Source organism: Bos grunniens, chromosome 1, assembly GCF_055505025.1.
Source record: "Bos grunniens cultivar Pamir isolate PY7600 chromosome 1, Bosgru_T2T1.0, whole genome shotgun sequence".
In the NCBI taxonomy this organism is placed as follows: domain Eukaryota; kingdom Metazoa; phylum Chordata; class Mammalia; order Artiodactyla; family Bovidae; genus Bos; species Bos grunniens.
In genome coordinates, this window is record NC_141165.1 from 57,993,027 (window position 1) to 58,009,242 (window position 16,216).

At 36.5% G+C, this 16,216-nt stretch overlaps 1 protein-coding gene across 1 annotated transcript in view; it reads left to right on the forward strand.

Moving 5' to 3' along the window:
• The window catches only part of LOC147379484 (uncharacterized), a 30,178-nt gene extending 16,077 nt beyond the window's left edge, over positions 1 to 14,101 (forward strand). The window contains exons 6-9 of the mRNA XM_086415307.1: positions 3,244 to 3,362; positions 5,961 to 6,103; positions 10,442 to 10,639; positions 13,921 to 14,101. Coding sequence (XP_086271433.1) covers positions 3,244 to 3,362; positions 5,961 to 6,103; positions 10,442 to 10,639; positions 13,921 to 14,032 — 572 coding nt within the window. The 3' untranslated portion in view covers positions 14,033 to 14,101. The remainder of the gene's footprint in view (positions 1 to 3,243; positions 3,363 to 5,960; positions 6,104 to 10,441; positions 10,640 to 13,920) is intronic.
• Positions 14,102 to 16,216: the final 2,115 nt, after the last annotated feature.

Consider the following 16,216-nt stretch of genomic DNA (forward strand, 5'->3'; position numbering starts at 1 on the left):
TATGAGATGGAGAACAAGTACATTTCAAAAGCGTTCTAAGAATGCCCCCTCTTTTTAGATTAGATCCTGAAACACCCATCAAAATTACTGCAGTTGATCTTAGTTGCCCCAGTTGTACATTCAGGAAGAGTTCCCAAGAAAAGAAAGGTTAGCTGGTGTGTGATAAACAGCAATTTCCCAGGGCTTTGATTGCCAGATAGAGACTGACTTACCTCCTCCCAATTAAACGAAGCCAAAGAGCATATTGTTGGCAGAATTACCTGTGGCGGATTCATTTCGATATTTGGCAAAACTAACACAATACTGTAAAGTTTAAAAATAAAATAACATTAAAAAAAAAAAAGAATAGAGTCTTCCTGTTTGAAAATCCCCCAGCAAGTTAATTCAGTCACTGCTGTTAGGAGTTAGAAATCTGATGAAGGGACAAAGAACAAGCTCAGAGATGGCAGGTGAAAGCCAACATCCCTGGGCTGTCAGATATTCCAGATTTCAGTTCTCAGCTGCTGAGATATATCTTCAATTACCAAGCAGGTCTGAGGTTTTTTTTAATAAAAAGAATCCAATTTAATACATCTCCTCACAGTGGAAGTGACCTTTGGCTTCTAACTTCAAAGAAATCTTTGCAAGCTGCTTTAAAAAGAAATAATTGAAAGAGCAGAAGATCAATAGATATCAAACAAAAAATACAGGGCAGAGTTTAATAACTCTGGTATAGCTATTGCACAAAGAAAGCTACCAAATTTGGTGTGGGGGAGAGGGTGTAAATAAAGACAATAAATAAAGACCTCAGGTTTCTGAGGTCTCCCCAGTCAATGAGTTGACTGGTCCAGTTTTTCCAGTTCTATAACTTTTAATTCCAATCATTCTAATCAATGAAGAAGGTGATTTCCTAGTACAAGGATATTTAATTTGTAAAGTAGCTGGGATACTACCACCTTCCGGCTATGTAATTTCCTGAGTGGCAACATTACAACTTGTTATGAGAGAAATGCCTGAAAGCGCAGGTTAGATTCTTGGCTTCCACCTGTGTCTGATGAAAAAACTGATGTTTTTGTCAAAATAATGAAGCATTGGCCTCTTGCTCTTATTGCCTTCCATAAATCCATCTCAAATGGACTCATTATCACCCATCAGAGTCCAGACAGACTTGCCACAAAAAGCAAAGTTTGTTCTTGATACCTTCAATATCGTTTCTGTGTTCTTTTCATCTTTGAAATCATGCATTCCAGAAAAAATGGAGTGAGGAGAAGTGGGTACAAATGGTGCCAGGTCTGACTCTTAGAATACAAGATGTTAGAGTTGGGAGCAAATTAAAATCAAACCCGGTGGCTCGGCAGTAAAGACTCTGCCTGCCAATGCAGATGTGGGATTGATCCCTGGGTGGAGAAGATCCCCTGGAGAAGGAAATGACAACCCACTTCAGTATTCTTGCCTGGGAAATCCCATGGACAGAGGAGCCTAGTGGGCTACAGTCCATGGGGTCTCAAAAGAGTCAGACATGACTCAGGGACTAAACAACAAAGTTTAGGGTAGCTTTCAGGGGCTTGATTGGCATCAGGAGAGAGTGAAGTGTGCCTGTGGCAGCATGATAGGAGTGTCAGGGTCTATGACAATAAGAAAACCTATGTTGGTCTAAAAGTATTAGAAATAATTTTATAAATTAGAAATTTATAAAATCTTTATAAAATATTGTGAACTTCAAACATAATTTCTCACCAAATTCAGCCTTTGATGGGCCCTTGATGCTAGACTTCCCCATATTTTCGCAGACGTGGAAAACTGAACAGCTCAGAAAAGTCAGATTAATCATCTGGAGTCAGACAATTACCTGCTACTTAACTCCAGACTGAAAACAAAATACCCTTTCCCCAACCCTGGAAGTTATGTGCAAACCTGATTTAGAGGACAATAAGGCTGGAAAATAGCAGGAAATGAGTTTGGAAATGGGGACCTGGATAAGATTGTAGAAACCATTGCCTGATGAACTAGGCTTTTCCATCTTTATTTGATAAGCAATAAGAAACTTCTGAAAGGTTTTGAAAATATCAGTCCCATGGTAAACGCTGTTTTTAGGAGAGCTGGGTAGCAATTTGTGTCATTTATGCTGAAGAAGAGAAGATTACAAAGCAGGAGATCTAACAGAAAGTAGCTACAGTTCAGATAGGAAGATGTGAGTGCCTGGACACTGAAAAGGAAGGGACAGATTCTCAAGGGGAAAACTGGTAAGATTAGGTGGTTTATTGAGTTAAGAGACAAAAGAGAAAGAAAGTCAAGAGTGACTTCATGATCCCTAAAGAGAAAATTACATGAAGATTAAAGCCACTATACTGGTGATTTTTCTCACTTGCTTGAGCTAGAAGTAATTGATGTAAGATTAAAAGTTAACTCCACATGTTGACTTTTCCCTACAGTTAATAGAGGTCATTCCTCCCTTTTAATTACTCTAGAAAGTCATCAAATTTTCTCTGAACCTCACAATATTTGTCATAGTACTGTGCTAAATTGCATTTAAAAAGAAATCTATATGTGAGAATTTAAGTTAAAGCTGACTTTTGATCCTCTGCAGAAAACTAGACCATAGGTAGCAGATTGTGAAAAATTTAAATTAAAATAATCTACAGCCCTATTTTTTTTCTGATAACTGTATTCACTTTACTGTAAACTGAAAAAAAGTAAAACAGATGAAAAAGAAATAAAATTGCTGATTTGTTTGCTATTTCCTTTCTCTTGTATAACTCATCTGGTGATGGGAAGGCCTAGGAAGTAAGCTCATCAGAGATGGCCTCAAGGTTTCTGGCAGCAGGAAGAGAAACACAGGAACTGGGGATTTAAATATTTAATAATCATTTCTTGATTAATCTATTATTGTCATACCTGGGCATCTGATTTAGTGTTTTCACATTAGAGGTTTCACTGTATTTTGTTTGGAAGACATGAGAGTTATTCAGCAAATTTCAGGGAAAATAATTTTAAACAATTAGAAAGTGTTCATAGTGGTCAAGTCCTGGCTCCTCTTCTGTCCCCATCTCTCCCCCAGCCTGATTAGGCAGGCAGAAGTGTATTTAGTCACATACATCACATTTTGTTAATGCTCACACTATTGGGGCATAAGAGTTCAATCCTATCTCCCTCAGTCCTAATATCAAGTGGAAGTTTAAAACAACCAGTCAAGCATCCAGCGAGGGTGTTGGTCCTGTTTTCCGGAACCTACTTCCAAGATCTCACCTTGTGATTTCTTCTCAGGACCCTCTGCCGAAGAGCTGCTCTTCAGAGAGGAGGAATGTACTTTGCCTTCACAGGAAAGAGTCCTTGAGAAAAACAAATGGGAAACGTGGCTGCAGGAAAACTGGGAGGACTGCACGGTGAGAGCTTAAAAAAAAAAAAAAGTATATTTCCTTCGTTGACTAAATTATGGCATTTTTTAGAAAGATCAATTGCCAGAATAAACATCAAAACACATTTAAGCACATCTCTAGAAATTTCTCTGAAAATAGTTGTGACTGGTGATCCATCTCTTTTCCCCACCCTTTATCTTCATCAAGAAATGCTACTTATTTTCTAATCATTTTATATTGATATTGCTGAACTTTGGAAAAAGTTTAAAAGAACGGAGAATGAAATTGTATTTTTGATAATAAAAAAGTCAAGTGTTGAATGATAATCCTTATCAATGAGTTTATGATGTAGTCTGGACTCTGAATGATGTGGTAAAAGCTAAAAGTTTTAATGATCTAGGGCAGCCACTGGGGTCTGAACAGAGCTATCGTGGAACAAATCAAACTTTCAGCAGTGAAGGATTTGAGATGTTGTTTCTTGGTGCTGAAAATGACTCAGCTGGCTGAGCCACTAGCATTGAAACAGTTCCCATAGTTGGCTCTCAACCATTACCCACCTGTGAGGTTGCCATCACTCAAGCTTTCAAGTCATGGTTAAGCAGAGGACTGAAGACTTAACTGTGAAAAATAAACATTGGTAGCAATAAAAGAATAATGAACTTCTTTATAACAGAGTAAGATGCCAATATTTTTGAGGCTTTTCAAAGTGATCAAATTGCATGTGAGGATTTTAGGAAATCTTCCAGAAATGAGACTTATTGGGATCTCCCAATGCCTCTTCTGTTTCACAGATGAATCTTGTATGTCATAGAATTCTAGAATTAGGGGTTGGGAAGGAGCTTCAGATTGGGTCTGGTCCAAACACTTTCAAAAAGGAAAGGAACGTTTAGAAAAAGAAACTATTTGCCCGAGGTCACACAACTTATTAAGGGAAGCTAGGAAAGTAGAATATTGTTTCCCAGTACAGTGTTTTCTTTTCTTTCTAAAATTAATTTTAATTAGTCACCTATAATGGATACATTCCACTCTTTAAAATTTATATAGTGCACCTACTTATTTATTTGAAAAATTTAAATAACACACCTAAAACTTTAACCTCCACTCCCAGGATTCTTTTAAAAGTAATTATTCCAGTGTATACAAGCATTTGTTCTTTATAGCTGTCATTTAAACCGTGGATATATTGCAAAGGCCAATGGTACCTTGCTAAAAATTTCTCATAGAAAGTTTTATTGGCCTTTAGATAATTGTACTGCAAGCGAATGGCTAAATGAAGCCTAATCTATTACAGAAAAACTTATTGGGAAAAGCAGCCTATTTGAGAAGGTGATGTTTAATGTGGGAATGATAGATATAATCTCAATATTTCTTTAGTTTTGTTTAGAATGAAGACCTTTAATATTCTGGGAAAATAGAACTTAAAGTATCAAATTTCATAATGTTTAATATCTGAATATATCAAGACCTTTTTTAGATAGAGATATCTGTATTTCTTTAAAAATGGTAAATTATTTTGCTTCAATTTAAAAAAAGGAATGTCATCTTATGCAATAATTTCTAGTCACAGAAATTTACGGCAAAATTTTGGAAACAAAAAAAGTAAACTTGACTTTTAGAAATAGAGTTTACAAGAGCAATGCTACCACTAAGAGTGGTTTTAATCTCTTTGACATCAAAGTTGACTCATGTTAAAAGTAACAATAAAATATCCACTATCTCAGAAATATGTCACACTGCAGCTGCTGCTGCTAAGTTGCTTCAGTCGTGTCCAACACTGTGCAACCCCATAGACAGCAGCCCACCAGACTCTGCCGTCCCTGGGATTCTCCAGGCAAGAACACTGGAGTGGGTTGCCATTTCCTTCTCCAATGCATGAAAGTGGAAAGTGAAAAGTGAAAGTGAAGTCGCTCAGTCGTGTCCGACTCTTCGCGACCCCATGGACTGCAGCCTACCAGGCTCCTCCATCCATGGGATTTTCCAGGCAACAGTACTGGAGTGGGGTGCCATTACCTTCTCCAATGTCACACCTCATATATGTGTATACCCCTGGTTATTTTAAAATGAAATCACATTTTCCATCTTTTGAATGATGGCATCTAACTCTGAAATTTTTATAAATGAAATTTCTGAGTATTTCCAAGGAGGCTAAAGACCTGGGTGCGATCCCTGGGTTGGGAAGATCCCCTGGAGAAAGGAATGGCTACCCACTCCAGTATTCTGGCCTGGAGATTTCATGGACTGTATAGTCCATGGGGGTCACAGAGTCAGACACAACTGAGTGACTTTCACATTCAAAGATAACTAATCACATAAACCCAAACAGTGCTTTACCCCCTCTACTTTTCATATCAGAAAAATTTCAAAATCTAAGGATCTTTCCATCTCTATCTGCCACCTCCCACCTGGTGTTTAATTCTAAACAATCCAGTCAATATCTTCATCCTCCTTTCCTATCTTGAAAATCTCTGCAATAATTGTGAGTATTTGGATGTGTGAATATTTTAGAAGACCAAAAAACAAAACAGTAAAAACTGCTGACTTAAATATATAACAGTTAAAATTAAAAACTATTTTTAAAAGTTGACAAAGCACTTGCTTTTTCTTTTTATTTGTTTTTCCCTTCAGAATTTGAACCTTTCATTTCAGGATTTGGGGGACCCTTATCAAGTTGAAAATTTTAACAGGATTCTTAGAAGACTAATTCGAGTTGAAACCCTCTGGTTAGTGGACAATTCACTGGTGGATTTAAGTGCCTTAAGATTGCCAAGGTACCTTCTCCTTAGCATGTCCCGTTTCTAAGTTAAAGTCAAGTCTTTATTATATGGGTACATGTGATCAATGTCTTTACCTATTGTGGCTCCGTTCATGTGGTCAGGCCTTGAAAGTGAAAGTGCTTTTTGATTCATTTTGATATTTGGCAAAACTAATACAATCATGTAAAGTTTAAAAATAAAATAAAATTTAAAAAAAATAAAATAAAAAAAAAAAAAAAAGAAAGAAAGTGAGAGTGCTAAGCGATGTCTGAGCAAGGCAAAAAGGGAAATTTATAAATCAAACTGTCACAATTTAGCAGGAAAAATCTATTCCTTTTCAAATTAATATTGTTATTATCAGTTCTTAGGGGAATAATTAATAATCATAGGACATATTGGCAGAAAAGCTTGCTATGTTCCTTGTGTAGTGAACTGGAAATACAATCACATTATATATACATTATCATTGTAAGATAGTGATTTTTAGTCATGTTTATTGACCATTTACAGGGAAAGACTCTATAGGTAGTTAACAAGAGTCTTGACTTCAGGTTCACTTGCTTTAAAAAAGAAATTTTTTTTAAACTGGGAACATTTTATTTATTTTCAATTTAATCTCTTATTTGATTTAAGATAAAATTCTTTACATTCTAATAGAGGGGTAGGAGTTGTCAATGAGAACAGTGACAGACATAAAAGAAATTTTAATTTATGTGGACTCTTTGATGTCCCAAGGACACTAAAGATAATATTAAAGATAATCTGCCTCCTTGCTCAGGATTGCTTGAGAACTCTGTGGGGAGCTGCCCTTTGCTTCACCAAGCAGATGTATAGCTAGAGCAAGCTGTGGTAGCCATCAGAGGGGCAGACAGAACTTCCCAGAAAAGAATTAGGAAATATTAAGCAGCAACAAGAAGGAAAGGTAAATCCTCGAGCGAGTTAAGTTACATCTCTGAGTCGGGGCTGAGGCGGGGCAACGAAAAGAGCTCATCACAGTTAACAGGGGAGCGAAACGGGCCAGCAGACAGAGGAAGTGGCAGAATATGCAATGATCCCTGAAGATCTTCAGTCATTTTCAAAGTCCCTTCCCAACTTTAGACAGACTTGTGTAACATTTGATTTTACTTATGTTCTTTTCAAATGACAAATTAAAAAATACCAAAATAAAAGTTTTCAGAAGAATCTTAATATCACTGCCATTTTAATTTATTCAGTTTGTTGTTCAGTCACTAAGTCATGTCCGACTCTGTGACCACACGAATTACAACATGCCAGGTTTTTCTGTCTTTCACTAACTCCCTGAGTTTGCTCAAACTCCTGTCCACTGAGACAGTGATACCATCCAACCATCTCATCCTCTGTCACGCCACTCTCCTCTTGCCCTCAATTTGTCCCAGCATCAGTTACTTGATGTTAATTTGTTCAATTTTTCCCCTTAGCCTCTCTTCTAGGGACAAAATAAGGATGTATTGGTTATATTTTGTAATACTTATTTAAATAAATGTATAAGAAAAAATATTAATAGTCACATAGCATACTTTAGAAACACTACGCTAGAAGACCATTAATTTGGGGTATGTGAATTTGACTTGATCCAAATCAGTAAACTTCCAAATTTTTCCTATCTTATATAAAAAAGAGAGAAAAAGGGAAACTCTTATCATTAAAGAAAAGACGACCCAGTTTTAGTATTCTTTAGATGTATTCTTTTGGCCTTTCTTTCTTCAGAAATACAATGTATAATGTAAATTATATAATTGCAATTCAGACTCTACAACTGTCAAATCAATGTATCAAGAGAGTAGAAAATTGATGCATGTATATTCATAGCCTCCTTCTCTGTTGCCCCAGGAGAAAAATCACACTTGGTTTGTCAGTCATGTCCCCTAACATTATCCAATTGACTGAGGATCTGTGCGATGGTGAATATGAGAGGCTGATTTGGCCTTGGAGTACAGAATGAAGCAGGGCAAAGGCTAGTAGAGTTTTGTCAAGAGAATGCACTGGTCATATCAAACACCCTCTTCCAACAACACAAAAGAAGACTCTACACGTGGACATCACCAGATGGTCAATACCGAAATCAGATTGATTATATTCTTTGAAGCCAAAGATGGAGAAGCTCTATACTGTCAGCAAAAACAAGACTGGGAGCTGACTATGGCTCAGACCATAAACTCCTTATTGCCAAATTCAGACTGAAATTGAAGAAAGTAGGGAAAACCACTAGACCATTCAGGTATGACCGAAATCAAATCCCTTATGATTATAGTGGAAGTGACAAATAGATTCAAGGGATTAGATCTAATAGACAGAGTGCCTGATGAACTATGGATGCAGGTTCATGACATTGTACAGGAGGCAGGGATCAAGACCATCCCCAAGAAAAATAAATGCAAAAAGGCAAAATGGTTGTCTGAGAAGGCCTTACAAATAGCCATGAAAAGAAGAGAAGCAAAAAAAGCAAAGGAGAAATGGAAGATATACCTATTTGAATGCAGAGTTCCAAAGAATAGCAAGGAGAGATAAGAAAGCCTTCCTCAAAGATCAATGCAAAGAAATGGAGGGAAACAATAGAACGGGAAAAACTAGAGATCTCTTCAAGAAAATTAGAGATACCAAGTGAATATTTCATGCAAAGATGGGCTCGATAAAGGACAAAAATGGTATGGACCTAACAGAAGAAGATATTAAGAAGAGGTGGCAAGAATACACAGAAGAACTAATACAAAAAAGATCTTCATGGCCCAGATAATCATGATGGTATGATCACTCACCCAGAGCCAGACATCCTGGAATGTGAAGTCAAGTGGGCCTTTGGAGGCATTACTATGTACAAAGTGAGTGGAGGGGATGAAATTCCAGTTAAGCTATTTCAAATCCTAAAAGATGATGCTGTGAAAGTGCTGCACTCAATATGCCAGCAAATCTGGAAAACTCAGCAGTGGCCACAGGACTGGAAGGGGTCAGTTTTAATTCCAATCCCAAAGAAAGGCAATGCCAAAGAATGCTCAAACTACTGCACAATTGCACTTATCTCACACGCTAGCAAAGTAATGCTCAAAATTCTCCAAGCCAGGCTTCAGCAGTACGTGAACCATGAACTTCCAGATGTGCAAGCTGGATTCAGAAAAGTCAGAGGAGCAGAGAGCAAATTGCCAACATCCATTGGGTCATCGAAAAAGCAAGAGAGTTCCAGAAAAACATCTACTGCTGCTGCTAAGTCACTTCAGTCGTGTCCGACTCTGTGCAACCCATAGACGGCAGCCCGCCAGGCTCCCCCGTTCCTGAGATTCTCCAAGCAAGAACAGTCAGATACAACTGTTTACATGGCACACACCTAGGAAAGAGTGGAAACCTGAAGTTATCAAAGATATGGTTAAGACTGCAAAATATCCCTATGGAAAATGGAAGGAAACAAGGGAAATGAAAATAATGGATGTGAAAAATTACAATGAAATGTGCGGGGCGGTTCAAAGTGAATTTAATTTGTCATGCTGCTGTGTGACTGTCATCTCTCTGTTTAGCACCATGTTTACTGTTCAGTTCAGTCGCTCAGTCGTGTCCGACTCTTTGAGACCCCATGAATCGCAGCACGCCAGGCCTTCAGCGATAATTATTTACCAAGTGTCTTTGTGGGCCATGAGGTTTATAAATAAATACCCTGTGTTTCCCTCAGAGTATTAAATCCCAGCTTATGCATAAAGGAATTTTTCTGTAAGGCAAGGCGTCAGTGATGGATTTGGAATTATTTTCTTTAATGGCATGGTTTTATACAATTATGGTTTTAAGGCAAAATATTAAGAAGCATTATATTCTGTCAGGAAAATGTATTCAACCTCAATGCCTAACACATATTTCTGTTCCCAAGGGTAATTTTAGCTTTCTTTTGCATTAAAAAAAAAGGACTTTAAAAAAATTTTTAAATACTATTTTCTCAATATTGAATTTAAGTACAGAAAAGTAGAAAGAAAGGAAAACAATTATAATCTCACTACTTAGGGGCAATACTCTTCAGAAGCTTTGAGTGAACTTTTATATTGCTGAGATTTCAAGCAGCCCTTTACTCTTTCATCCAGGACTTATTGAGAAGTCACCAAGAACCAAACACAGTGAAAAGAAAACATAGTCTTGCCTTAGACAAGCTTTCAGTCTTATCTGCCCTGTTTATTTTCTCTTAATATTTTAATATACATATTTCGTTTTTCTTTCCCACCATATTTGTAGAAAATGTCCCTGTCACACCTTTGAGGTGTCATAGTCTAGGTGAGGCATGCTAGTGCTTTGCAGTATTTGGTAGTTCACCATCCTCTTTAGGAGACAAATGACAGGATGTTTATATTTTATATACAGTTGCAGAGTTTTAAATATGAACAAAAACCATCTCACATCTTTCAAGCAATTGCCAAAGATCCCTCAGATACAGCATTTATCCTTGGCTGACAACCATATTGAGACTCTGACTGGGCTGTCCAGCTTACGGTGCACGCCACTGGAATCCCTTATGCTCAAGAGGAACCCTTGTGAATTTCACCAAAACTACCGAAAACGGTGAGGTCCCAAATGCTTTAAGTCATCTTTTCTACTTCATTGAATGTTATACTTTTAACCATTGTTCCCATCTTGCTTAAATTTGCTCAGCAGGTATTTAGCTTATCTACTGCGTGTTGAACAATTCATGCTTCTAATCTCACCTAAAGTGAGATTTGAACTGATTTGAACTGATCTTGTGTGTGTGTGTTTAATTTTTAATATACTCTTCTGTCAGTTAATTTACAATGCTGTGCAAATTTTAGGCTCCTCCTGTAATGGGACTATACATAAACTTAGATATTTAATTTTAGACTTGCAAATCCTATGCATTTTCTCTCATGATATTCAGCAGATGTCTTTTATAAAATTTCTAAATGTAGGTTCTCATCAAGGCCCAAGTGACCATCTTATAAACTGTTTATTCTCTGGTTTTATTTTCATATCTTTGGGCCACAAGGGCACCATTAATTAAGTGAATACAAAAAAAGTAATTGATTCGATCTCCTCTGGTGGTTGAAAGAGCTGGAAACCTTCCAAGAATAAACCATTTTTATTTCTTTGTCAATATTAGGAACATTCTTAATGGTGATAATAATGGAATCTAAACAACCTTGAGTGTGCACCAAGTAATATGTCCATCCATTTATCTGCAGCTAATTCCCAGCACCACTATTAGTACGTGTGTGTGCTCAGCTGCTTCAGTTGTGCCTGAGTCTTTGAGACCCTGTGGACTGTAGCCTGTCAGACTCCTTTGTCCATGGGATTCTTGAGGCAAGAAAACTGAAGTGGGTCACCATGCCCTCCTCCAGGGGATCTTCCTGACCCAGGGACTGAAACCATGTCTTCTGCATTTTCTGCAATGCAGGCAGATTCTTTACCACTGAGCCACCTGGCAGCCCACACTGTTAGTATACTTATGGAAATTAAAATGGTAGAAACAAGCAACTGAGTTCTAGACCTATATTTGCCCCCAGATGACCACAAGTCATCTCATTTCTCACTCTGAATCTGTCTCACAAAGGGTTAGATCATTTCTAGGCTCCATTCTGGTCTGTGATTATAGTCCTTCCTCCACATCCAATTTCCACAAAATATAGTTCTCTCACCACTTTCCTTTCTCATACTGGCATTTTCCCATAATAGCAACTATATTCTAGAGGCCTGTATAATATCAGACTCTTCAGTCCATGATGTGCAATGAAAATTGTCAAAATAAAAATTCTAATCTCTGTTGTTACTACGTAAATCTCATTACTGCAATTGTTTTCCCTTTGACTATAGTCTGAAAGCAAAATTTCATATTCTGTGACAATAAATTCTCAAATTGATATTATATAAGCAAAATCTGGTGGCACAGTTGCTTTAATATTGAACTAATATTTAACCAAAATGATGTTTTGAAGCTTAAAATTAATTCTATTTCCTATAGTCAGAGGAGTTTTAGTTAGACGTTTCAATGTCATTCATAAAATAGCACATGTCTGTCTTAAAAATATTTATTAGTATTGTATTTCAGTTTGGTTAATTAATATGTGGGATTTTAGAAAACACTTTGGTCCCAACTCAGTCATTTGCCTGTCTTCAAAGAATGCCTTATAACAATAGTGTTAGATTAACTGTCTGAAATCTGATATGCCCTGAAGTCTCACTATAAAGCTGTCTTCAGAATTCATGAGGTGGTATAGAATTTATGTGGAAAAGAAGGATATAATGAGGTTCTTCTATTTGTTTAGTATTAATTCGATTGGATTGAGTCCAAGGTGCATACATACTGACAATCAGTCTACAAAAAGCCAGGTTGTATTGACCAAGGTAGTGCAGGGTTGCTTTAAACAGAAAGATGTGGTCATTTTAAAGCATGAGAGAAGGATTTAAGTATTCACTCCTACTGAAGCACTAAGCTGAAGTCTCAAGTTCATCCAAATTTAGGTTTAATTATCTAGCCAAAAATCCACATGAGGATTACAGCGGCATTCATTTTGTCACTGGGTACATTTGTGTTGAGGATTTAGGCCAGACTTTCAGTGATCCTTTACATCACGATCAGAATATTTAAGTATAAGCTTTTCTTGATCACTGACACCTAGAATTGTGACTGTCTTCCCTTCCTCCTTTGTTTCAGATCCTCCAATAAGAAGACAGCACAGTTCAAAAGAGAAAGGACTTAATGATAGAGCTAATGGTGTAAGTCCCAGGAGGTAGAGGGCAGCCCACTTCTTGGGACACCCACAGGCAAATTCTTTTACCATTCTTCAGAAGTCAGGATTATCTTAGTTCACCAATAGTTTGACTTTAAAAAAAGAAAGGGGGGGGACTAGGAGTTCCTGCCAAGTCTGAAAACTGGAGCCAGAAGACAGATTTTAATCTTTACTCCATCACCTACAGGCTTTATGATCTTGGATAAGTTGCTTAAAATAGGGGGTAAAAACTAACTTGACAGGATTGTTTTGAGGATGAGATAATGTGCAGAAAGCATTTAGAGCTAAGAAAATCATGCAGCCAATGGGAGTATTCCAGGAGGCTGGCACCATCATTAGTCGGCATGGCATGTCTCCTGAAAGGTTCAGCATCTTTCATCCTGAGCCAACGCCACTGTCTTCCATTTCCCCTGGCCTGAGCCACCAGAACTCCCCAATCAGGAAAGCTGTCCACTCGAAAGAAAACGCTGCTTTATAAAGCTGCTAGGCATATGGCTACTGTTTAACTGGGTTGACATGAAAGACCACCTCCTGAAGCTGGAAGTGACTGTCTAAATTTGAAATGTGAGCTCCTCTGTCAAGAGAAAATAACTCAGCACAAAATTGTTTCCCACCCCCTCTTATAACTCTCATCCAGAATTCTTCCTTAACTATCACTAGACAACTCGGACTTGCTTTACTTTAAAAAACAGCTTCCAATTTTATAATGTGTACATATCTCATGATCTCATTCTTTCTCTCATGGTTAGTTAGCTAAATCCACTCATTGATTTTTTTTTTCTTCATAGGACATTTAAAAAACTGGAATGATGTTCTCTTATGAAAACAGAGTGTATGCAGTTTCACTCCTCTGCTCAATACTTAGAATCTGCTGAACGATCTAGTAGCTTCCAGAGAGGCAATCTATGACAGGGTCATCAGCTCAATCAACACAAATTGTATTTTACCTTAATGTCATTGCAAAGATAAGGAAAACAGAATAAAGTGATAGCCACTCATCTTCCTTTTAACAATAGGCAAAGTCCACTCATTTACAGAGTAAGTGAAATACAATTCTTTTGTTCGGTACAGTTACTTTTTTTTCTTTAACTTTTGCTTTAGAGTGTTCTCCTGTTTGCCAAACTTAAAAATGCTGGATGGGATCCTGAAGCTACCAGAAGATACTCCACCACCAGAAACCAATATTTTTTCAAAAATATGTATTGTATCCTAATGAAATCTGTATAGAAACAAGCCACCACCATTGTTTTTAAAAATGAATAAACAAGAAATGTATGACTAAGTATTATGACTTGTTTTATATATATATATATACACACACACACACATATTATATATTTATATATCTATTGCTTTCCTTTTATCCAGTTTTCTCCAGTTTTTAAAATTCTATGCCTTATCAGTAAATAAATTTTGAGCACATAGATTTTAAATAATTTAAATAATTTTATTTTATTAATTTACTGTTTAATATTTTTAGAAGTTGTATACATAAAATACTAAAATGAATATATAACATCTATTTAAAAACATAGAATTAAAGATTTTTAAATGATGGCGATAAAAATTTAACATAAATAAGGGCTCTATGGTTTTCCCATGCTCCAGGGACTCTTCTGGTCCACCCCTAAGACTATAAGCTCCTTACTTAGAATGTACTGCTTTAAATATCTGAACCTATCAGAAGGAAAAGGGACGATTAGAAGCACCTTGTACAATTTTAAATCACATGCACTGGATTCTTCATTTTAAATATTCTGTCATTTATTAGTGATTTTCACACAGCAGAACTTTAGGGAGGTCCTAAGCCATATGCTATTCATGGAGTACTTAGAAAATAAACAATAATGGTAAAGCTTCTTTTTAGAGAATTTCACAAATACAATTTTGAGACTGCCTTCCCTATGTGCTAATAAGAAAGAACACAATTCACTTTCATTGCTTTCAAAATTTACAGAAAGGTCAACACCCAAAACAACTTATGACTATATTTTTTTTATTGATAAAGATCAATGGAGTTGCAGAATTAAGGTTTTCCTAAGATGGTTTATTGATTATCTAGAGATCCTAGCATGAAATAAATAACATGCTTTCTGAATCATTCTGCCAACTAACTTCTGCTTGTAAAATTATATAACAAAGATTCTAACAAGACCAAGACACAGGCCCTTCCCTCAAGGATCTTATGAATGATTGAAGATTGCACACAAAGACCTTAAAGTCAAAGAACTGTGTTATGAATAGCTATTATATGAGTAAGTGAAAGGAAGAGATTTCATTTTAAATTACAGGAAGCCATCTGAGATGGATATTGAAGAATCGTAGACCTTCCCAGGTAGTAGCAGGTTCTTCCAGTCAGATAACACAGCATGAAAAGGGATACAAAACCTAGAAATTGTATCTAAGTTAGGAATGGGCCTGGCTAGAAAAATCAGAGAAGTATATTGACAGTGGTTTAAAAAAGACTAAAATATTAATAAAAATAGCTGTAACTTTTGAATATCTATTATGCATCAGACATAGGACAGAAACTGTACATTCATCTTTAAGTCCTCAAAAAACTGTGAGGTTGTGGTTATTATTTTATAGGCAGGAGTATCTGAAGCTCAGAGGGGTTAAGTAATTTGTTTAAGATTGATGATAAAGGTAGGTCACATGGCAAACCCAAGATTCAAACCCTGAACACCTTTCAACACTTTTGCTGTCTCTTCTAATAATTTGGTTCTAATTTTAAAATTCAAGATGGTACTTTTGTATTTCTAGCAACAGCTTAATCTTCCCAAATTCTAGCATCACAAATCCTAGTATTTTAATCATAATCAAGAATTCACTATTCCTTGAACGTATCCTAAACTTTTCTTGTTCAAGTTTTTCGATTTCTGCAATACTTTTCCTTTGAAAGCACCCCTGAGAACACCTTTCTCCTTTCAACGCTCATTTTGAATAGTATTTCTTCCAAAACTCTTCCCTCATCATCTCAATCAGATCTGTTTTCTCTGTAAAAAGTACTTTAAAAAAATATTGGTCTTATGGCATATTTTCTCATTACTGCTTCTATTTGATTTAAAAAAAAATTAGATTTTGCCTGCTTTCAAAAAAAACAGGGACTTTACTCATGAAGTAAATAAGAAACTGGGACACATTTCATTTTAGGTGTTTACACATGTAACCTTCTGCCTCTCTAACTCAGTGTGGGAAAATACTTTCAGTAAAGGCCCAGAGAGTAAATACTGTAGGTTTTATTGGCTATATGGTCTCTGTACTAACCACTCAACTCTGCCATTTTTAGTGCAAAAGCAGCCATAGACCACATGTAAATTAATGGGTGTGACTGTGTCCCAATAAAACTTTTGTTTAAGAAAGTATATGATAGGTTATCATTTACTGACCTCTGCTC